Source organism: Bos javanicus, chromosome 4 (genome assembly GCF_032452875.1).
Source record: "Bos javanicus breed banteng chromosome 4, ARS-OSU_banteng_1.0, whole genome shotgun sequence".
Classification (NCBI taxonomy): domain Eukaryota; kingdom Metazoa; phylum Chordata; class Mammalia; order Artiodactyla; family Bovidae; genus Bos; species Bos javanicus.
This window is the reverse complement of record NC_083871.1, coordinates 104,170,486-104,195,404: the sequence shown is the minus strand read 5'-3', so window position 1 is coordinate 104,195,404 and position 24,919 is coordinate 104,170,486. Positions and strand designations below refer to the sequence as shown.

The 24,919-nt window shown below is 40.8% G+C and overlaps 1 protein-coding gene and 1 pseudogene across 1 annotated transcript in view; both read left to right on the top strand.

Annotated features, from left to right (window-relative positions):
- Positions 1-24,919, top strand: part of KDM7A (lysine demethylase 7A) — a 78,015-nt gene that overhangs the window by 10,711 nt on the left and 42,385 nt on the right. The window contains exon 2 of the mRNA XM_061414878.1: positions 24,676-24,761. Within this exon, the coding sequence (XP_061270862.1) occupies positions 24,676-24,761 (86 nt within the window). The remainder of the gene's footprint in view (positions 1-24,675; positions 24,762-24,919) is intronic.
- On the top strand, positions 1,771-24,667 carry LOC133246493 (large ribosomal subunit protein uL16-like; annotated as a pseudogene).

Below are 24,919 nucleotides of genomic sequence, written 5' to 3'. Positions count from 1 at the left end.
TTTCTGAAGCTTGAGCTTTAAGCCAACTTTTTCACTCTCCACTTTCACTTTCATCAAGAGGCTTTTGAGTTCCTCTTCACTTTCTGCCATAAGGGTGGTGTCATCTGCATATCAGGTTATTGATTTTTCTCCCGGCAATCTTGATTCCAGCTTGTGCTTCTTCCAGCCCAGTGTTTCTCATGATGTACTCTGCATATAAGTTAAATAAGCAGGGTGACAATATACAGCCTTGACGAACTCCTTTTCCTATTTGGAACCAGTCTGTTGTTCCATGTCCAGTTCTAACTGTTGCTTCCTGACCCGCATATAGGTTTCTCAAGAGGCAGGTCAGGTGGTCTGGTATTCCCATCTCTTTCAGAATTTTCCACAGTTTATTGTGATCTACACAGTTAGCTAGTCCTAAATGTCAGTAGTCCTGCTGTTGGAAAACCCTGATTTGTCGGTTTTGCTCATGTTTCTCTTTTTTCCTTTGCTATTTATTTCTTACAGAAAGTGGTTGTTTATCCACTTGCTGGGTTTTGCTTATTACATCCCTGTAGTATCTCTCAACATGTTCCTCTCTTCCCTGTAAATTGATAGTTGGAGCTAGAAGATCTTGATCCGATTTCAGGTATTTTTTCCCCGCAAGAGTATTTTATGAATGGATGATATAGTCTTCTATCAGGAGGCATGAAATGTCTGGTTGTTCCTATTTTTGTTATGTTTGCTGCCATTGGTCAATGCCAGTATCCGTTCATTTGTTCATTAGCAGTTGCAAAATGATATTTTAATTACAAAATTTCTTCTTCATTTATTAGCTGGAGTACTTTTATAATGAGAAAACTTCCTTTTGTCTACTCCTTTGGTTACCTAGTGGTACCATTTATATAGGAGAGGCAGATTTAAATGCTTGATTCTTTCCCTTAATCACTAGTTTTGAAATTAATTGGCTCATTAGCATCTTCTATTGGTTATTAAAGGAAAAAAATCAATGTATAATATGTATTAGTTTTGAGCAATGTGAAGTAAAATGATGACTCTTAAAAAAGGTCCATGTCTACTTTGACCACATAACTTGTAACTAAAAAAAAAACCTCCAAAATCTGGTAAGCAATTCAAGCAATATAGAAAGATTAAAAAAATGAAAAGTCGAAGTTTCTTGTCTCCTTCCTACAGTCCCCTTTCCCCAGTGGGAAATCCCATTAACAATTTTGAATTTCTATCCAGATGGAAGGGGTCATATGGTATACATGGTTTTGTACCTTGTTCTTCTTAATTTTTAATAATATTCCAGTGGTCTAGGAGAGCTTTTCACATCAGCATATACAGATATCTCATGCTTTTTAATGGCTGCATAGAATTCCATTCTGTGGATTTACCATAATTTACCTGGTTCTCTGTTGATGAATTCTTCAGCTGGTTTCTCTCTCTCTCTCTTTTTTTTTTTTTTAGTACTTAACAGTGCTGCGATGTATATGTATATATTTTTGTGTTTATCTTTATTCTTGATAAGCATTTAGGTACATTCTTAAGTTCCTAGCATTATACATTCTGAAATTGTTTTTAGCTGTGAAAGTCGCTCAGTTGTGTCTGACTCTTTGTGACCCCATGGACTATACAGTCCATGGAATTCTTTAGGCCAGAATACTGCAGTGGGTAGCCTATCCCTTCTCCAGGGGCTCTTCCCAACCCAGGAATCGAACTGGGGTCTTCTGCATTGTAGGCAGATTCTTTACCAGCTGAGCTACCAGGGAAGCCCACTTTTTTAAAGCTGTAACTCTGTTTAAAATTTATTTTCTAAAGAGACTTTTGATTGACAGAAAGGGTAAGGAGCACTTGAAGTGAAATACAAGTTTGATAAACATACTAACTATGCAAATGTAAGATACTTTTTTATCAGGGCTGTAAGTTGCATTCATCTGATAATTCTAATACATCAAAAATCATTGTTAGAGGAAACACAATGACATATCCAATTTTCATTTTAGGGGTAGGGGGAAGTAAAACTTTCAGAATGCTTTGTGGAGAAGTGTTAAACTTCTCTTCCTTTGGAAAGTGGAAGTGTTTTCCTTGAGCTCAAAACACAGGATTTCAAACATAATATCAACTTGTGTTTATCAGTAATCATAGCAGTCTGATATCGTGTGCGATAAATTATGAAACTGCAGAAGCTGGGGAAAGCTATGCCATTGTAGATAATTTGGTGGTTTTGTATGCACAAAAGCTATTCGCAGATGAGTGGTCCTGTTTGACAAATAAATTGGGACATAGTCCACTGTGGTTCTTTCGATTTATGATACTTAAATATTAATAAATGTAAAAAAGAAAATTAAATGGCCCTGGACATCTGTCTGGAAGTCCTGGAGATACTTACACTGTCCAGAAATCTCTGTAACAAGTATGGGGCAAAAGGCATCTTTTGAAGCAGAGACTTTGTGGATGGTTCCCATCGATGACTTGGGAAGCTTTCTGTGGTGGCCGGCCGCATGGGCACCTTCTCTCCAGAGCCTCGTGGGTTCCCAGGACTTTGCTCTTGTCTGTGGCCTCCCTCAGAGCCTCACTGGTCACACACGCTGCGCCATAGACATGTGGCCAGTCTTTTTCATGTCACTGCTTCATGAAGGAGCCTTGGGATGTAAGCTGTCTGCAGATTAGAGGAATTGGAGCTTTTTTACTTAATTTAACTTGTCACAGGTCTGACTCATATTCCTCTTACATTCTTCCTATTTTAAGGCCAGCTTTCTGTGTGTCTGGTTCTTGAAGTCACTTTCCTTTTTTTTGCTGGCCTGTCCTTATTTTCTGCATATCGGAGGATCAACATTTCCTTCGATGCCATGGTTACGGGGAGAGCAGAGTCCCTTCTATTTGATTCAGGGACTTCTCTCCTCATGTCCACTTTTCCAGCCATCCAGATGCCAAGTAGTCCGCGCTGGGCTCTGCTTGCCTTATTTTCCTCTTCTCTGCTCTCCCCTTGTGGGAGGAGAGCTCAGATTCCCGGCCCTGAGCTTGGGTTCTCATTCCTTGAAACCCTGTTGGAAATGATGAGCATTTGGAAGCTCCACAGCCTTTCACACACCCTCTCCCCCAGGATTGCCTCGCTGGGGGCTGCCTTTCCCTTCAGGAGTGTCACCCAGCGGCTCTCTCCACTTACCTCCTGTCAGCTGCACGGTGCTTTGTTTTTGGCCTTCCGGGCTGCTGCATGATGCATTCACTGGTTTCGGTGCTTTGAGAGGTTCTCTGTTTCTTTGGACAGGACGGAGGAAGACTGTGGCACAAGTTTCTTAGAACTTAAGGATCAAGTGATGTTAAGATATGCATGATTTTTCGTCTCTCTTCACCACATCAGTGATTTTTGGTTTCCTTACCACTGTCACATTTCAAGCTTTCATTGACCACCATCATGGTTTCTGCCACATCTGCATAGCAATTGTACTGTTTACTTAATATTTTTCCTTAAAACTACTTTAAACGGATTTTGGTTTTTTAAATTTAATTTTGTCCTTAACAGTGGTATCTGTTAAATCCTGTGTTTGCAGTGCTTACTCCATATTTTAATAGTTGTGAGAAAAGATATATTTATTGAGATAAAGAGGCGTTATCATCTAAAATGCTTATGTGTAAGATTGTCAGAAGGGTGATGGTGATTGCCGAAAGGATAATACAGACACAGGTAAAGGATACAGGTTTTGCTAATGGAAGTAAAAGATTGAAGAATTTAACCAAATGAGAATGGCTCTGTAAAGCGGAAGGCTCGGCAGAATTCGTCCCATTGGCAGGACAAGCTAACCTGGACTTCAGTTCTCATACTGATGTCCTGTTGCCAATGATGGTGCCATCCAGGAACTGGATCCCATCAGGCTCAGCCATTCTGACGGTGTTGACCATGCTAGGGGCCTCTGGGTTCCTCTCTGTTTTAATGGTGACCTTGCCTGCCCAGCAGTGTCAGTAACTACTCACAGCCTCAGCACATTCCTCTGTATTTATGGCAAGATTGGATGACTTGTAGATCAGCTGCTCAGGTGGGCCATTTTTCTAGCAGACTTCAAGCCTGCTTGAAATCTATTCATTCAGGTATGCATAACGGTACACTTCAGTAGACCTTGAAGTAGATTAATAAAATGTAGCTAAAGGGTTTGTACACACCACAGAAAGAAGGGATCCTTACATGATGAAAAGTAGTTTATCTGTTCTGTCAAAATAGTATATATTCTTCAAATAAGTGACACTTTCCCCTTCAGACACTTTTTATTGTAGTCACTGTTTTTGAAGTGTCAGTGCTACACATCTCACATTCAACCATTTGTATGTGAGCCAAAGTTTGCTTTAGTTGGAGAGATCTATTTTCAGAAATAGGAAATTTTCTGGAAATGTAATTTCAGGAAGAAAAGGAAACTGCTAAGTCATTGGAGATTATCTGTAGGTGTATTCATTGTAGAAGATCCCATCTCCTTATTCAAGCAGTTACCCCCTTCCCCAGTATCATTTTTCCCCCTCATTAGTGTGCAAATAATATTTAACTTCATTAAAAAATAAACGATCTGACATTCATCCTTCAGTTGCAGCCTTATTTCTTTTCTCCCTTTGTAGTAAAATTCACCAGAAGAATTCTCTGTATTCGCTGCCTCCAGCTGTGGTTTTTCTTCCCATCTTTCCTTATCTAGTTGAAGTCCGTTCTCTCTGAACCTAGCCTTACTTGGCTTCTGGAAGATCCCTGTTCTGATAGTTCTCAGGCCTCGCTGTCCCGTCCTTCCCCTCATCCTCAGTCCTCATTGCGCTTCCTTCTTATCTCCCTGGTCTTTCGTCACTGGAGTGCCACAGGGCTCATTCCTCAGTAGTTCTCTTTTTCTGACATTTGTCTGGTCTCACCACTTCAGCTTTCATCTGTGTGTGGGTGATCCCTAAATTTTTATCACCTTTGTAGACCTCTTCCCTGAGTTCTCGTCTTAAATATGTAATTGCCAACTCAGTATCTCTACTTGGATGAATAGTAAGCATCTGATCCTCTAGTGTGTCTAAAGTGAAACTCCAGATCTGGCTTCCCAGTCAGTCCTACTCTTTCCACCATCCTCTTCATCTCAGTTAATGGCAGTTCCTTTGGGCCAGAATCTTTGGAGTCATCCTCACTTCTTCTCTGGAGAAAGGAATGGCAACCACTCCAGTATTCTTGCCTGGAGAATTCCATGGACAGAGGAGGCTGGCTACAGTCCAAGGGGTCACAGAATCAGGCTTGACTGAGCGACTAACACTTTCACTTTTCTTCCCGCGTAATCTGCACTGAATTTTCAGCAAAATCCTGTTGGCTCACCTTAAGAATCTCACCGCTTCTCATCATTTCACCTCCCTCTCCTATATAAATTGAGATTATTGCAATAGCCTCCTAACTAGTCCTCCTCCTGCCAACACAGAAACCAGAGAAGGTGCTTTTAAAATGTCAGATCCTGTGACTCTTCTGCTTGAATCCCACTCAGAGCGGAAGCATTCCTGTGGCCCCTAAGACCCAGCAGACTGTCCGGCATCGTCCCCGGCCACTGCTCCTTCGGGCTGTACCAGCCTCATTTCTATCTCCTTCCAGTAAAATGTAAGCTTCGAGAGTGTAGACACTTGGTTTCTTGATTTTATCATTGTTGTGTTTCCAGTGTCCTGAGAGTGCTTTGAATGAGTGAATAGTTGAGCCGTAGAAGGCATTTGGGTTCATTTTACACTGTGTGTTCATCTCCTGATGGAAGGAAAGCAGAGAGTGTCGAGTGCCTGTTTCATCCATGTACCGCACTGTGGCGTACAAACGAATAAGCTAATACGGCTGGTACCTCCACCTGCAGAAATCCCTCTTCATTTTATTTTTACCTCTTGCTGTCCCTGCATGATCTAATCTCTTCTGCCTTATCCTAGCTTTGTTTTCCTTCCTCAGGTCCCCGCCCCCCACTTTCCTTAGTGTTTATCCTCTGTCTAGCCATCCCCCACCCCCTAGCCCTCACCACAGATATATAAGTATAGCAGGACACTTTCCTCTTCAGCAGAAAAAAAAAAATCTCTGGAAATTCCCTGGTCATCACCATAATGTCTTTTCTTCATTCAAAAATAGTTCCTGAAGTGCTACTTTCTCTGTGGAACTTCTCTTAAGATAGCTAAAATATTTTAATCCCTTTTGTCTAAAAGATGATTGCCCTCCTTCCGTCTGCTCCCCGTTTCAATCTTCTGCATCATATCCTGTCTCACAAGGGATTCATGGTAGTGGGCCCAGAGCTGAGGCTGCTCTCAGAGGTGGGACAGAACAGATCTTTATAACCCATCAGCTTTATGTGTGTCTCTGGAACTGATAGGAATGGTTATTTCTCCCTCTTGAGTGTTGCTGAGTTCCCACATGCACAAATCAGTTTTGCATTTCCTCATCAAGTTGGACAACTTTGTCCTTAATCTTTGTTCAGAAATTAAGTATTAACTATTACTTATTGATTGGTAACATTATTAATATTATTTACTTAGTCTGTACCTATTTATGTATAATCACTTTATCGTACGTATTTGTGTGTGTGTGTAGCATATGCCTTTATTTTTAAAATTAATTATTTTAATTGGAGGATAATTACAATATTGTGATGGTTTTTTGCCGTATATTGACATGAATCAGCCATGGGTGTACATGTGTCCCCCCATCCTGAACCCCTTCCCGCCTCCCTCCCCACCCCATCCCTCTGGGTTGTTCCAGAGCACCGGCTTTGAGTGCCCTGCTTCATGCATCCAGCTTGCACTGGTCATCTGTTTCACATATGGTAATGTACATGTTTCAATGCGGTTCTCTCAAATCATCCCCCCTCACCTTCTCCCACATAGTCCTAAAGTCTGTTTTTTACATCCGTGTGTCTTTTGCTGCCTTACTTATAGGATTGTCGTTACTGTCTTTCTAAATTCCATATATACATGTTAATATACAGTTTTTGTGTTTCTCTTTCTTACTGACTTCACTCTGTATAATAGGCTCCAGTTTCATCCACCTCATCAGAACTGACTGAAATGTGTTCCTTTTTATAGCTGAGTAATATTCCATTGTATATATGTACTACAATTTCTTTATCCATTCGTCTGCTGATGGGCATCTAAGTTGCTTCCATGTCCTGGCTATTGTAAACAGTGCTGCAGTGAACATTGGGGTACATGTGTCTCTTTCATTTCTCGTTTCCTTGGTGTATATGCCCAGCAGCAGGATTGCTGGGTTGTGTGGCAGTTCTGTTACGTTTTTAAAGAAATCTGCACACTGTTCTCCATAGTGGCTGTACTAGTTTGCATTCCACCAACAGTGTAGGAGGGTTCCCTTTTCTCCACACCCATCATATGTATTTTATGTATGTACTTGTTCATTATTCATCACAGAGAGATTGGAGGAGTAATGGACAGAAGGATGAAGAGCACGGTGAATGTTAAGATGATCATGTGTATACGTACAAAGAGTAACCAAATTCAGTATTGCTGCACATTAGTTTGGCTCGACTACAGTCCACCCAGGTAGCAGGCTCACCTGAACCCCACCCATCTCCCCTGGCTTCTGTATTTCCATCTCTGTCTCTCCCAGAGTTTGGGAGAGAGTGAAGGACAGGGAAGCCTGGTGTGCTGCAGTCCATGGGGTTGCAAAGAGTCAGACACAACTGAGCAACTGAATAACATCATCAGCTCTCTCTCTGTCCCTGTGTCTAGAATACTTTCTTGTTGAAAGACTTGAGAATTGACCTGAGGGCTTGTTCTGGCTCCAGGTGCTCAGCAGCTTACCATGTGAAGCAGGCTGGGAATTCTGGGCAGTTAATGCCTCTGGATAGCCCTTAACCTTTGTTGACTGGGAGACAGTGGATAAATATCTTAGCTTCCTCTTCCACTGCTGGGACCACCTGAAGCCCCTTCTGCATGGAGTCATCTTCCAGGTGTCCCCAGAGGGGTAAAGGCTCCTGAAGGTACCCTCTGTGGCCTCCTCCCCTTCTCTGTCCCCCTTTTCCACTTGCCTGCCAGTGCTTCCAGAGATGACCTCCCCTCTGGACACCCCACTCAGATTTGTGTGTCAACCTCAATGGGTTGAAAATTGTTAATTGAAGAGTGATCAATCATAAGTAAATGGTTGAAAGATAATGGATTCAAAAGTAGAGTTTGGATTCCACTTATTAATAGCATGACAGTCTGTTATATGCAGTATATGATAATATACATTACTATGCCTGTATCATAAGAGTGTTTTCATTTACTTATGTCTGTGTGCAGATGGTTTGGGACAATGACTCCCAAAGTAGAATGTGAGAGTTGCTTGCTTACTTCACCGAATAGTTTTCTGGTCCTACTACCTTAGAAAGATGCCTTGACTTGGAGTTTCTGTGTGATATGATTTTAATTTGAAACTGTTTTATTTCTCCCTTGCTTTATTCCTTTTGAATCCCTACTTTTTAAAATGCTAGAAACATTTCATAGTAATAGGTAACCTTTAACCTGGGAACAACTGCAATGAAGTGTTAACATTTTACAGATTAGCGTATTAAAAACTATAGCAATGGCATTGCCATCTTTGGGAAATGTTATAGAGTACTTAAACAAGATTTCCCCCAAGGTTCTACTGTGAAATGTGGCTGAGTATCCTCAGAAAAGTTACTCAGGAGTTAAAATTCTTTATGTGTCAACTATTTTTAGAAGGATTTTAGCAATACATTGTGCTCTTCTTGATAGAATACTGTACCACTTAATTTTAATGTCTTAGCATCATGGACCCAAGTTATCCTCTGTTCTGTGAGCTACTGGCATGCATTGTACAGTTTGTGCACTATATTGCCACAGGTCAGATGGGCATTCATTTAACAGTGTTCATCTCTCTCCTTGATATATGTTTTTCCTGCTATCTCTTATCTTCTTTAGCTGGTCCCTATTGCTGCTTCTGATTTTGTTTTCTTACCTAGAGAAAAACTTCAAGATTTTGATGGGGAATTCAGTAAGAGGTCTTCTTAAATTGCCCACTCTCATTCTGATACCTTGGTGACAACTGGATGGGCCTAGCCAGGAATGGAGTCAAGCAATGCAAAAGGGACTTTGCAGATATCACTTAAACAGGCTTGGCAGGCATGGTTATCATTTTTGAGGTCAGAGAGCTCACAATGCTAGATGGTAGCTTTAAAATTTTAACCCTAAGAAAGAAGCTCTGTGGAGAAGGGTGGTCCTGGCTGATAGGTAATTTTGCCCAGAAGAAAAGCAGACGTGTGGCGTAGTGATATTGTGTATCTTGCTTCTTATTGTGTATTTTGGTAAAATTGTCAGCCCTTTAAAGTAAGGGTACAGTTTTTAGGCTTGCGCCTAGGAAGTGCCCTATCGATATTTGTTAATTACGTTGTGATGGCGTCACAAAGAGTCTGACACAACTGAGCGACTGCGCACGCACACACACACAGTTATATTGTGATAAGGGAAATATGAGACAACATCTCGATAAGTTTCTTTTAAGGTTAAAAGGATAGTTTTAGGAACTTCCCTGGCTGTCCAGTGGTTTAGACTCCCAAGTTTCCACTGCAGGGGTCATGGGTTCAAGGATCCCTGATCGGGAACTAGGATCCTCTCTGCGGTGCTGTGCCCAGTCTCTCAGTCGTGTCTGACTCTTTGCGACCACAGACGATAGCCCGCCAGGCTCCTCTGTCCATGGGGATTCTCCAGGCAAGAATACTAGAGTGGGTTGCCAGGCCCTCCTCCAGGGGATTGTCCCAACCTAGGGATAGAACCCAGATCCTCCTGCATTGCAGGAGGATTCTTTACCCTCTGAGCCACTACGGAAGCCCTGGATCCCCAGTGCAAAAAAAGAGAGAGGTAGAGATAGTTTTAGTGTGTTATTAGTTATTGACTTTTCTTGCTCATATGTTTTCCAATACTGTATGCTGTAAGTGATTGGTAATGCTGTTGCTAATTTGGTATCCTGTGTTAAGGGAGTGGTTTTACTAAACATTTAATATACCAGTACTTTGTACCAATTGTAAAGATTGTAAATTTAAAAAAATTGTAAATTTAAACTATAACAATTGTAATTATAAGACATTAAATGTGTAGTAAATATTCAGAGCTGGTGAGTCTGAACGTTAACTTCTATAACACATTCCTAAGGTGGGAAATAATACCACCACCTTGATCCCCAGCTGCGAAATGCAGTGTGCACATCAGCTGGTTGAATTCTCCAAGGTGTTTTTCTGGTAAATAAAGTGATTTGATCTCAGCCCAACACCTCCCTAGTCTTAGTTGACTGTGGAATCTTTATGTGTGTAACCTTAACTCCTGTGGGACAGTTTCAGAAATACTGTTTTAGAGAATACTGTATAGGCAGTCCGTACTTTGTGTGGTTCTGATTTGCACAGATTTCAGTAACATGCAAAGGAAAACTGTTTCTCTGGTTATAGCACTTCTGACACCAAATGTGTGGGTTTTCTACACTCAATTCTCTGTAGACACCAACTGGGTGTCTTACAATTTAATTCAACTCTGACAGTGATCACCTGAAGTTAGAGTAGACCCCACAGGTTAACTGTGAAATGTTCCATATTTGGGGGTCTTCCCTGGTGGCTCAGTGGTAAAGAATCTGCCTGCCCATGCAGCAGACACGGGTTTGATCCCTGGGTCGGTAAGATGCCATCTGAGAAGGAAATGGCAACCCACTTCATTATTCTTGGCTGGACAATCCCACGGACAGAGCAGCATGGTAGGTTACAGTCCATGGGGTTGCAAAGAGTTGGACATGACTTAGCACCTATACAACATCACCACCATAGGTTAAGGGCTCGGTCCAACTAATCTGCTCCCTTTACTTCAGACACCAATCACAAATAGTGAATTCGTGGGTTATGTCCATTTCTGTCTGACTTGGCTGCTAATTGGGGGTTTCCATGACTCCCTATTTAGGTTTGATAATTTGCTCTGATGGTTCACAGAACCCAGGGAAGCACTTCCCTTTGTGCTATTCTTTATATAATTATAAAAGATATTATAAAGGTTATAAATGAATAACCAGATGAAGAGGTACATAGGGCAAGGTCCTAAGGGTCCCACATACTTCTGTCCCTTTGGAATTGGGGATATGCCACTCTTCTGGCCCCTGAATGCATTCACCAACCCTGAAGCACTCCAAACCCTTTGGGTAGGGTTTTTAATAGAAGCTTCACTATGTAGATATGATAGATTAAATCATTAGCCATTGGTGATTTTTTTTTTTTTTAATTTCCAACTTCTCTCCCTTCCTTGAAGGTTGGACATGGGCTGAAAACTCTAAATCTCTAAACACACAGTCGGTTGGGCAACTTGGCCATTGTGAAGCTATCCATGGTCCCGTCCAGGGTCACCGTATTAGCATAAACTCAAGTGTGGTTGAGAGGGGCTTGTTATGAATAACAAAAGACGCTCCTCTGTCATTCAGGAACTTTACAAAGGTTTTAGGTACTGTTGTGCAAGGAACCAGGAAGGAAGACCAAATATATATTTCTCCTTACATCACTGTATCACCATGGTTTAGTTAAATACCAGTCCCCCAATAACACGATTCAAATTTTGGCCACCATGATATATTAACTGTGCAAATAAAGAACAGAGTTTGCTGCTAGCTCTTCAGTTTGCAGGTCAGCAGGTCAGTATGTCAGTGACAGCTGGGCATCTGTCCTTCAGCTCACGCCCAGACAGGAAAGGGTGTTGTGCTGCATCCTGCTTTCCCACCGATAAAGCCGACATCTTACCCATCTTACATACAAAGTGGGGTGATCAAAAGAGGGAAGTGGTCAATAAAGATGAAAGTCCAGCAAAGAACAAAAAGTGATGTTTCTGGAAGTGAAATTTAAATTGAGCATAAATGAAATAGTAAAATGAGTAACTGACGGTAAGAGTGTTGACCCTGCCGCCCCTTGAGAGGCTCTGGATGTGCAGCCAGAAGCACTCAGTGAAGGTACACTTAAGAGCATCATATTTTAAATTACAGTGTACTAAATAAATGTTTTACCAATTTTTCATTTCTCTATACATTACAATTAACAGTAAGAGTGTTTTCACAACATTTTTGAAGCTCAAGGGACAGTTGTGATTTTCCCAACGATTACTAAGATAGCTTTGTGTGGTTTCAACTTGTCTAAGTGTTTTTATGGTCCCACACTACTGTGCAAAGCAAGGACTGCCTGGATTTTTCTTGTATTTGCCAATCATCTATCATCTGACCTCTAGTGGAAATAAAGAAAAATTACAAAATGAACTTTGAGGAACTTATAATAATACATTTTCTTCAGAATGGATCTAATAGGTAAAAATCCCTGCATATTATAGACTTTACACTTTGCTCTTACAGTGTGTTTTGAAATAGTGTGGTGCACTATTTGCTGCTGACTTTTCTGGACAACTCAGCACCACCCATTTTGCTTTTGTTGAGTACTTCTGATTTGTAATTTTGTTGAAGTTCTTTGAAATCTTCCTGTAGGGATACTTGTTAAGGATTATGTCAAGGTTTCCATGATCCAAACCTCTACTCTGACTCATTCTTCACTGAGAATGAAAAAGCCTGCTAAGGGTGTTGAGTAGACCTCTCAGAAACTTTTGTTTCTGTTCCAACAGGAAGTTCTCTAAGATGAATCCTTGCTCTTAGCTTGGCTCTGCATGTAATCTCTTCCCTTAGGTTTGGGCACTGAAGACTGTTTACAAGAGGAGAAAGGTTACTAGGGCACTGGATCTACTTGAGTTGATTCCTGTCCTTTGTAGCTGACTCATCACTGAAGTGTCCTCAATATAAAAGTTTATGACTTGCTGTTGTATTTTATCCCAGGGTGTGATTTTTTAGCCCTTTATACATTAAATATTCTGTAGATGTCATTCAGTTCAGTTCAGTTGCTCATTCGTGTCCAACTCTTTGTGACCCCACGAATTGCAGCAGGCCAGGCCACCCTGTCCATCACCAACTCCTGGAGTTCACTCAAACTCATGTCCATCGAGTCAGTGATGCCATCCAGCCATCTCATCCTCTGTCGTCCCCTTCTCCTCCTGCCCTCAATCCCTCCCAGCATCAGGGTCTTTTCCAGTGAGTCAACTCTTCGCATGAGGTGGCCAAAGTATTGGAGTTTCAGCTTTACCATCAGTCCTTCCAGTGAACACCCAGGACAGATCTCCTTTAGGATGGATTGGTTGGACCTCCTTGCAGTCCCAGGGACTCTGAAGAGTCTTCGCCAACACCACAGTTCAAAAGCATCAATTCTTCAGTGCTCAGCTTTCTTCACAGTCCAACTCTCACATCCATACATGACTGCTGAAAAAACCGTAGCCTTGACTAGACATTAGGCCCTAGAAAATATAGCTTTCCTTCCCATACTCACAGTGGACAACAGAACTGTGAGCTGGGCTATTGGTTCATCTTTTAAAAATCTGTTTCAACCTATAATCTATTTAATCTATGTATTCTTCTAGTAGATAACCCCACTTGGAAAATTAAGATAGGAACACTTAGAAGCTACAAGAAAGGAGAACAGAATAAATGGGCATAATATATAAATCTGTAATGAACAGAGATCCTTTTTTGCACAATATGGTTATAAATACCTATGACTAAATTTGAACATCCAATAATACTACATTCTTTTTCATTAACAAAAAGTATGGACATTTCAAAATAAGATCTTGAAAGAAAAAGTCATCTGTTATTTATTTTTTCCCCATCACATCTGTTTTCTATCCCTTTCTATCTGCAAAATTCACATTTAATTTGAGTATCCTAGAATATTGGCCAGGATAGTAGCCCAAACTAATGCCTCTCTAATGTGCTTGGAATTTCTGCTTTCTGTCAATCAGTAAATATTCTTTGAGCATCTACTGTATAGTCAGCTTTAGGTAGGTCAGAGGAGAATAGGAAATTCTAAGTTATTAGTGAAGTGAAGTGAAAGTTGCTCAGTCATGTCAGATTCTTTGTGACCCCATGGACTGTATAGTCCATGAGAATCCTCCTGGATTCTCCAGGCCAAAATACTGGAGTGGGTAGCCTTTCCCTTCTCCAGGGATTCTTCCCAACTCAGGGATCGAGCCCAGGTCTCCTGCATTGCAGACGGATTCTTTACCAGCTGAGCCACAAGAGAAGCAACTATTACTCATATCTTTAAGAAATGTGAAGTCTAATTGGAGTAACAGAGTTTTCACAGGAAGCAACTGTGAATAAGGCATTGCCCTAGCCTCTCTGCTAGGGCTTTAGATCAATAGTTCCTTAACTGCCATTTCTCTACTGAGCAAAAGAATTGCCTGGGGAGCTTGTTAAAAATGAAGATTATTAGGTACCACCCATTAACTTTTCCCTGTAGATCTAAGGGGGGTCTCAAGAATGTATTTTTTTCTTTTAAGAAAAAATAAGCAGCTCTTTTCCCCGAAGATCCTGGTGTCACCATGGCCACCGCCCCTCCTGGTGTACTGTAAGAACAAGCTCTGTTCAAAGTCTGGCTTCGGTCGAGGTGTGTCCGTGATGCTAAGATCCACATCTTTGACCTGGGGCAGAAGAAGCCAAAAGAAGCTGAGTTCCCACTCTGTGGCCACAGTGTCAGATGCGTAGGAGCCACTTTCCTCTGAAGCGCTGGAGGCTGCCCGTATTTGTGCCAGCAAGTACATGGTGAAAAGCAGTGGCAAAGATGGCATTCACATCCAAATGTGGCTCCACCCCTTCCACGTTATCCACAGGAACAAGACGCTATGCTCTGCTGGAGCTAATGGGCTCCAGACAGGTATGCACAGTGGCCAGGGTCGACACTGGCCAAGTCATGGTGTCCATCCGCACCAAGCTGCGGAACAAGGAGCATGTGAGTAAGGCCCTCCCTAGGGCCAAGTTCAAGTTCCCTGGCTGCCAGAAGATCCACATCTCCAAGAAGTGGAGATTTACCAAGTATAATGCCAGTGAATTTGAAAACACGATAGAAAAGCAGCCCATCCAGGGTGGCTGTGGAGTCAAATACATCCCTGGTTATGTTCCCTGGATAAATGGTGGGCCCTGCGCTCATGAGAGCCTGGCACAGTCCTCTCCTTACGTGTGCCCACCAGTATATCCTACTTTCCTATCAAAGCAAAACAAAAATAATAATTAAAAAAAAAACACAGTAAAAAGATGTTGAAAGTTGCATGGTGAAAGCAATTGTCCCTCCCCTCCATTCTGTATCCATTCAGTTTTCTCTTACACGTTTTTTTGCAGATGGTTCCACACATTGTACTCTGCATTTGCAGGCATGCAGGCATGGGTGGGTGGGGGCGTACTCTTCTGCACCTGGCTTTTGTTGCTTTCCAGCATGTCTTGGAGATCTTTTCATATCCCTTCTTGCAGATCTGCCTCATTCTTTTGAAAGGCTGCCTCGCACAGCCTGTAAAAGCTCCACAGGAGATTCTAATGCATAGCCAGGCTTGGAGCCCACAGATAGACTGAGTGTTAAATGGGTTTAGAAAAAGTTTTCTTAGATGTTAACTCCTTAAGTCTTGTGGTTTCTCAGCAAGGAACTGAACTCTGCAAATGTTTCTCATACTTCTAGATTCAAGTTGCTTTAGGACAGATTTTTGTATGGTTTTTACTTTTAGTTATTGGGATGTGAGAGTTGGGCTGTAAAGAAAGCTGAGCACTGAAGAATTGATTGCTTTTGAACTGTGGTGTTGGAGAAGACTCTTGAGAGTCCCTTGGACTGCAAGGAGATTAAAGCAGTCAATCCTAAAGGAAATCAGTCCTGAATATTCATTGGAAGGACTGATGCTGAAGCTGAAACTCCAATACTCTGGCCACCTGATGAGAAGAACTGACTCATTTGAAAAGACCCTGATGCTGGGAAGGATTGAAGGCAGGAGGAGAAGGGGACGACAGAGGATGAGCTGGTTGGATGGCATCACTGACTCAATGGACATGAGTTTGAGTAAACTCTGCGAGTTGGTGATGGACAGGGAGGCCTGGTGTGCTGCAGTCCATGGGGTCGCAAAGAGTTGGACACGACTGAACAACTGAACTGAACTGAGAAATCAGTGAAAAATACACAAAGGCATTTATGAAATCAAGATTTTTTTTAATCCTATAGCTGCAGATGTGGAGTTTAAATTTCTCATTAAATTAATTATTAAAACATACATGAAGGCAGTAATGTATAGACTCATGGCATAGTTCTTAATTCTTCCTTTATTAACTTAAGGACATTTCTAAACATACCTTTATATAATTGTTTCTGTTTATCCTTTATCATCATGACAAGTTTTTCCTCCCCCAGGATGATTTACAAAGTTCTTACTAAATTCTCAAATAATATTCATTTTGGGATGGCATTTATTTGCTCTTTCACTGGTTATAAATAGAAGTATAGTCTATCTCCGTGAAGTAGCAAATCTGCTGGGCACTGTTTGCATTATAGCTTTCCTTAGCCACTATAGACATACCCGACACGTAGCCGGACAAGCCAAAAGCAGATTGCTAAAGAGTAGAACAGCATATGCTATGCTATGCTAAGTCACTTCAGTCGTGTCCAACTCTGTGTGACCCCATAGACGGCAGCCCACCAGGCTCCCCTGTCCCTGGGATTCTCCAGGCAAGAACACTGGAGTGGGTTGCCATTTCCTTCTCCAATGCATGAAAGTGAAAAGTGAAAGTGAAGTCGCTCAGTCGTGTCCGACTCTTAGCGACCCCATGGACTGCAGCCTACCAGGCTCCTCCGTCCGTGGGATTTTCCAGGCAAGAGTACTGGAGTGGGGTGCCATTAATAGGAACAGGTTCCTTTCCAGGAGCGGGTTTCTAAGTACAGTTTGTTTGCAAGTCCAATAAAGTTAGCCTAGGTACCCAGCTAACACAGTTGGCTACACAGCACTGTACTGTAATATGTTTATAATACTTTTCACGCAAATAATACGTAAAAGCTAAACACAAAAATAAACATTTTTAATCTTATAGTACCTTGAAAAGTACAGTAGTACTTTTCTTTCTGATAGTCAGTTGGTAAAGAATCCACCTGCACAGCAGGAGACCCCATTTCGATTCCTGGGTTGGAAAAGCCCGCTGAGACGATATAGGCTACTACTCCATATTCTTGGGCTCCCCTTGTGGCCCAGCTGGTAGAGAATCCACCCGCAATGAGGGAGACGTAGGTTTTGTCCCTGGGTTGGGAAGATCCCCTGGAGGAGGGAATAGCTGTCCACTCCAGTATTCTGTCCTGGAGAATTCCGTGGACTGTATAGTCCATCATATCACAAAGAGTTGGACATGACTGAGCCACTTTCACAAAGATCCTTTATTTACCATTTATATCGCCGCCTCTATGTATTCAGGTGTCGGGCAGTGACAAGCATGTTTTCTGCGCTCTGGGGGGTAAATAGTGTAACGTAAATTATATTTGATGTGTATGTTTCACACATTCATCCTGGTACAAGTTTTATTAGAAGTATACCAGCAGGATTTTCACTTTTTTGAAGGGTGTGTTTTGTATCCGTGAGCTTATCTCTTGGTTCTTCAGTCCCTCTTATTTTCCTGTCATGTTCTTTGTTCAATTCCTTTAAAAAAAAAAAAAAAGTTTTATTTATTTATTTGACTGCACCAGGTCTTAATTGCAGCACATGGGATCTAGTTCCCTGACCAGGGATCAAACCCTAGCCCACTGCATTGGGAGCATGAACTCCCATGAACTAAGAGCATGAACTCTTAGCCACTGGACCACCAAGAAATCCCTGTTCAATTCCTTTTTATATCGTCTTCCTCCCTCACCCTTGGTAACCTGAATGTTCTTAGTTAGCTGGCTGGAAATAACTCAGGAAGCCGTTAGGACGGTTGGAAGGATGAGCCAACTGTTAGAGGCAGGAAGAGTGTCACATTTTTTCTGAGATTATTATGAACTGAAAGAATTTGGTTCAGTATGCACTTCATTCAAAATCTTTGTTAAATATAGTTAAGCACAAAATATGCCAGTAAATAGCTTTGATGTGTCAAAAATAAAATCTTCAATGTCATGCTCAACTTGTAAGGAAAAGCACTTAATTTTATGAACAGTTTATATGCAAGAGAATAACAGGAGTTGGTTTTTTCTGAACCAAAGATTTAATTTAAAATTGCCAGTTTGATTTTCAGTGAAAATATTTCATACATGCAAATTACAAATTTTTGCTTTAGCTGATACCTGATAATAAAGTATCTTAGGGTTAAAACACTGCATAAAACGTAATTTAGATGTGAAAATGGCTGTTGGCATTCTAGTATAGTTTTAGCAGGAATGTCAACCTGTTAAGCCAGAATCAATAAGCAAAGTAAGGTTTTTGGACCTGCAAAACAATTGTTCTACAGTTTCATTCTAAATATTCTGTTTATTAACTTAATTAATTTGCTTAACTTTGAGGGAGATACTGTCATTTCCATCCTTACAGTCAAAGAACAGACAAGGAGAGTTACCCAAGTCTATACATGGTTGTACATAGTTCAGGATTTTAACATAGTTAGACTGACTCCAGAGGACTCAACCATCAAAACGTAATTAAAAATTGAAAAAGAATTATCTTCTTTTTCCTTTTAAGAATGGCCATTTGAGTGTCTCATGTGTACTCTGAAGAGACATCACTGAAGGAAAAAAATATTAAGCCTAATCATGAGGCCAAGTTTCCTGTGTGGGCTCAGACCTCATAGGTAATAAGCCCAGAGCTGTATGAGCTGTGATCGGTACCTAATAGAAGCATAATAATGTTAATGGTTACTATTAATGTATTTACTGTACCATTGCTTATTATATGCTAAGCCATATGCATTACATATTTACCTGCATTGTCCTGTTTAGTCCTAGGGGAATTCCTGCTCAGAGGAATTAAAAATGTTGCTCAAAGTCAAAACTACTGGAGCTAGACATCAAATTGGTTTTCCTGATTCCAAAATCTGTGCATCCCACTCAAGCCAATTGACCCCTGTTTTTCTGGTGGCTTGAAACTGGACTGGGTAGTCCTTGCCTGGCTTATAGCTGTCCCAAGGCTTCAGCTGACCCCAGAGTTATATGGAAGGAAATAGGAAGAGTAGGTTATAAACCAACCTCTCTACTCCTGGAGTTAAATCTCAAAGGCCACTCCCCAGCCCCTTTGGTGATATTACTGTGAGGTTTTAGGGCTTGCACAATGGATGACTCAGTCCTTTATGGAGAAGTTGTAAAAATTAGTTTTGGGTAGAAGGGTGAACTTTTGAAACACAGGTGGAAACTTGCAATGAAGCAAAATTTTAAATGAGTGAATTTCATTACTGCATCCTTCTACCATCTAAGGAAGGATGAGAAATCTACTAAATCGTACATTGAAAGATTGTCCACCCCCCCACTTTTTTTTTTTTTTATACAGACTGTGTTGCCTTTAGTTCCTATACCAAATTCTTCAGAAATTCAAGCTAGACATATATATATATTTTTAACCTGCCTGAAACTTTGCCACAATGGATCAATTTTCAGATAAGTTTTCAGCACAGTTAATAATCAAAAATTTACTGGGATCATCATGTTGAGAGGGCACTGTAAGTGATCCTGGGAGAAGTCTGAGCTCAAGTCAGAAAGTAAGGTGTGTAAAACAGCTCAGTGTTAGATATCCACAAGTAGAGATGTGTGTGAATAAAGTGTTGCAGAACTTTCTGTGGGGTGATTGAGTGAAATTTCACCAAGGAGAGGACTGTAAGATTGCTTGGTGAGGAATGGGGAGAGGATTTGAAGCAAGAGGAATATCTAATGAAGTCTGCTGGCAGGAAGATCTTTAAAAATTTGGCCTCCAACTCTTCTAACATTGAGAGGAAGGAATATAAATGGGAGCATTATCAGGAGGAAAAAAAAGGATATTTGGCAGATCCCAGGGAATCCTGGTTAGTCATTAATTCAATTCTGTTCTTGTCAAGTGTCACACACACACACAAAAAAGCCAGCTAAGCAACAATTTCAGAAGGTTAAGACAATAGAAAGTGCTAAAGTTGTCACTGTCCCACTTACCAAAAGGCACAGAGAGTGTTCTGTAGATGGAAGCTAGTCAGCAAAGGTCAGACTGTCACCCCCACAGGAAGGCACCCCCCTCCACACACACACTCACAATAGTCTAAGAAACATTGAACATGTTGCCATTAGGAAAAAATGGAGCAGTTTGTATATGAAGGAAGATTTTGTAAGAGAAATGGAGAGAGAGACTAAAGGAGACCGAAAGTTATTCTTAGAAAACTTGCTTTCGGAGTTCTGCATCTTATGTGCCCTACTGCACGTGCCCTTAACACGTCTGTTACAGCTGTAGGGACTTAGAAAAGTGACAGTGTTATCGCTCAGTCATGTCTGACTTCTTTGCGACCCCATGGACTGTACGTAGGCTGCCAATCTCCTCTGTCCATGGAATTTTCCAGGCAAGAATACTGGTGTGGATAGCCATTCCTTTCTCCAGGGGATCTTCCCGACCCAGGAATTGAATGAACCCTGGTCTCCCGCATTGCAGGCGAGCCACCAGGGAAGCCTTTGTGACTGTAGAATTCTGTTAATGGGGCTGAGGGGTGGGGGTATCCTTCCTTCTGAGAGAGGAAACCGAAACGCATGTGATAGTTCCTTTTAGATCTACTCAAAGATCTGAAATAACGTTCTTGGTTTAGGGATATTTAATTTTTATGTTTAATTTGATTTTTTTTTTAATTTATTAATTTATTTGGGAAGTCCTGAAACTAATGTTATTTGCTTAGGAGTTTTATAAGAATCCTTTAGTAAGTATTAGTAATATGATAATTAGTAATATGATAATTAGTAATAATATAATTAGTAATATTTAGTAAGTATCCTTGTCTTAATTTTCTAAGGAATTTTGTTTGCATTTTAATCAGAAGTAGATGTTTTATCAAATACTTGTCCTGTTTCTTTTTAAATGGTCATGTGGGTTTTTCTTTTAATCTGTTTAATGTGGCACATTTCACAGATTAAATTTTTTTTAGTGTTAAAACCACCTTGCATTCCTGAGATAGACCAAACTTGATATTTCTAAATGAGAGTCGCTTATAATTTTTCTTTCTTGTATCATCTTTTCTAAGTTTTAATATCAAGGTCATGTTATCATAAAATGAGTTAGAAAGTAAGTCCTTTTTTTCTACTTGCTGGTGCAAAGTTATAATATTGGAATTATTTATTCCCTTAATACTTAATAGAACTTTCTTGTGAACCCATCTGGGCCTGGGATTTTTTTGAGGGTGGGATCATTTTTAATGTTATAAGTAACAATTTTAGGACTATGCAAATATTTTTTCTTTGTGACTCAGGTTTGCCTGTCTTATATTTTCTAATCTTTTAGCATAAAATCATTCATAATACCCTCTTTTACATTTAGTATCTATAGAATCTATAGTTTTCTCCCTCTTTTCATTCCTACCATTGGTTATTTATGTTTTATCTCATTGCTCATAAGCTTGCCAGAGGTTTGGCAATTCTATAAGTCTTTTCAAAGAATCAGTTTTTGGCTACAGTGCTCTATTGTATGTTTGTTTTCTGTGTCATCAATTCTGCTCTTTTAGTTTTCCTTCTGTCTGTGTGTTTAAGGTTTATTTTGCCATTCTTTTTGTTACTATTTGAGGTAGATTTTATTACTTCATTAATTTTAACCTCTTTTTCCCGTAATGCGTATATTTAAAGTTATATATTTCTGTTTACAAGTTTTGCATTTGGCAAATTTTGTTATGTAGCATTTTCATTACTGTTCAGCTCAAAATAATTTTTAGGGTTTTGTTACGATTTATCTTTTTACTTGGCTTATTTATAATATTTTTTCTTAATTTCTAAACACATGAAGATTTTCTAGTTACCTTTTTTGTCGTTGCTTTCTCTCTTCATTGAACCGTGGCCAGAGAGTTTCTGACTTCACACCTGCAAAACTGACCGTGGCCCAGTGTGTGGTTGCTCCTTAAGAGTGGCCCGTGTGTGCTTGAGAGGAGGGGCGTGTTCTATGGATGTTGGGTGTAGGGCTCTATAAATGTTCATTAGGTCATGTGTTTTTAAAATTCTGCAGTTCAAACCTTGTATGTTTCATAGATTGTGTTTTGCCTATGTATTCTATCAGAAATATTGCTCTACTTTTCTTGGCTTTTCCATTTTTTCTTGCATCTCAGACTTGTCTGTGACCATCTTCCTCCTGCCAGAAGTACATCCATTAGCATTTTCTTTAATGTGGGTTGGCTGGAGGTGAACTCTGTTTTGGTTGTACAACTTTTTTCCTCCCCCTTCCTTCTTGAAACACATTTTAACTGAGTATTGAATGCTCAGTTAATAGATATTATGGGTTAGCAGATAGTTTCTTTAAGCACATGTAAGGTATTCTGCTGCTGCTGCTGCTAAGTCGCTTCAGTCGTGTCCGACTCTGTGCGACCCCATAGACAGCAGCCCACCAGGCTCCGCCATCCCTGGGATTCTCCAGGCAAGAACACTGGAGTGGGTTGCCATTTCCTTCTCCAATGCATGAAAATGAAAAGAGAAAGTGAAGTCGCTCAGTCGTGTCCGACTCTTAGCGACCCCATGGACTGCAGCCCACCAGGCTCCTCTGTCCATGGGATTTTCCAGGCAAGAGTACTGGAGTGGGGTGCCATTGCCTTCTCCGAAGGTATTCTAATATGTTCCAATTTTCATTATTTCTGTGAGAAGTCTCTCATCCTTGCACGTACTCTGTGCTTTTTTCTTCTTATGGCTTTGAAATTTCCCAACTTTTGTTTTCTGCAGATTTACTGTGATGTGAGTTGACTTTTTATTCATCCTGCTTGGCAGGTGTTAGGTTTCTTAAATCTGGAGATCAGTGTCTTTCATTATTTCTGCAAATTTGTAGCTGTTAGCTCGTGATATTGCTTCTGCCCCTGTTCTCTCTATTTCACCTTCTGAGGCTCTGGTTAAATGTATGTTACATTTTCATTTTATCCTTCATGGTTCTCACACTCTTGTTTGTATTTCCTGTCATCTTATTCTCTTTGCTGCATTCTGAATAATGTGACCACCATCTATTTCACTGGTTTTCTCTTCCACTGTAACACCTATCAACTGATACCCACAAATTCTGTGTTAGTACTTCTTTGGCTCTTTTTCAGGTACTAGTTGTGGTTGTGTTTTTGTTCTGAAACTTTTGGGGAATCAGATCAGATCAGTCCCTCAGTCGTGTCCGACTCTTTGCGACCCCATGATTCGCAGCACGCCAGGCCTCCCTGTCCATCACCAACTCCCGGAGTTCACTGAGACTCACGTCCATCGAGTCAGTGATGCCATCCAGCCATCTCATCCTCTGTTGTCCCCTTCTCCTCTTGCCCCCAATCCCTCCCAGCATCAGAGTCTTTTCCAATGAGTCAACTCTTCGCATGAGGTGGCCAAAGTACTGGAGTTTCACAAACGTGTAAAATTTTACCCTAATAAGTTACTTAGAAAGTAAGCAAAGCTGCTGTGGTCTTCATTGATGAACTACTCCTGTGCTCAAGATGTCACTGTGTAGTTTTTCAAGTTCCTAGTTCCCTCAATCTTTATTTAAATGCTACTGCTCTATACTCCATGGAATAGAGTATTCCAGATACAATGCCTCAAACTAATTTAACTGGTTAATTCGGGATGTGAGACCTAACTCAGGATTGTTAGGGCTCAGTGCGCTCACCATGTCAGCGATGTTACCCACATTTGCTAGCCACCCTGGCTGATGACGACCATATTTTACAGTTAGGTGATGTTTTAATCTACCCAGGAAAGGGAGGCAGAGAGAAGAGATTGGAGAGAGAGAGAGAGAGAGAAAGAGAAAGAGAGAGGGTTTGTGAGCTCTCTGGGGTCACTTCTTAAAAAGACAGTAATCCTGTTGGATTAAGGCTCCTTCCTTATGACCTCACTGAACCCTTATTACTTCCTTAGAGGCCCTATCTCCAAACATACTCACAGTGGGGTTTACAGCTTCAGCATGTGAATTTTGGAAGGACACAGACACATTGGGTCCATAGCAGGTAGCATTTACATAATGGTTGAGGGTCTTACGGTTTATGTTATAATTATTTATAACATTACAAATAAAATATATATTTATAAAATAAAATATACTTATTATGTTATAAATATATTATACTTCTGATGTCTCTACTGCTGCTAATAGTGAATTTGGGTATTTCTCAAATATACCCAAATAGTGGTATATTTGGGTATATTCTCCCCCACAATTATTCAGCAAATATGCAGAGAAAGGGTGCTTCCCTGGTAGCTCAGCTGGCAAAGAATCTGCCTGCAATGCAGGAGACCCCTGTTCAATTCCTGGGTGGGGAAGATCTGCTGGAAAAGGGATCGGCTACCCACTCCAATATTCTTGGGTTTCCATGGTGGCTGAGCTGGTTAAGAATCTGCCTGCACTGCGGGAGACCTGAGTTTGATCCCTGGGTTGGGAAGATCCCCTGGAGAAGGGAAAGGCTACCCACTCCAGTATGCAGAAGTGAAGAGAAGTCACTCAGTCCTGTCTGACTCTTTGCGACCCCATGAACTCTAGCCTACCAGCCTCCTCTGTCCATGGGATTTTCCAGGCAAGAGTACTGGAGTGGGTTGCCATTTCTCCAGTATGCAGAGAAGAGAATAAAATTTATTCTTACATGTGTTTCTGTACTCTTCAAAATGCGTTAATGAGATTGTTGTACGTTTCTCAGCTAAGTTCTAACCGATCTGTTATAGTTAAGTAAAGATTTTTACCTAATTTACATATTGGCCTTATATTTCTTTCCCGTAGCTGTGTTGGAGTAGAAGAACACCATGCCGTTGACATTGACCTGTATCACTGTCCCAACTGTGCCCTTCTACATGGTTCCTCCTTGAGTAAGTACTAGAAGCTTAAATCAAAATTGGAGTTTAGAACTTAATATATACATGACAATACTTAATGATACTCTGACTAGTTATATTATACCCACCAAGAAATATAAGAAAGATTTTTCTGAAGATATTGAGAGTGCAGTTTTTGTTTGAATTATTAA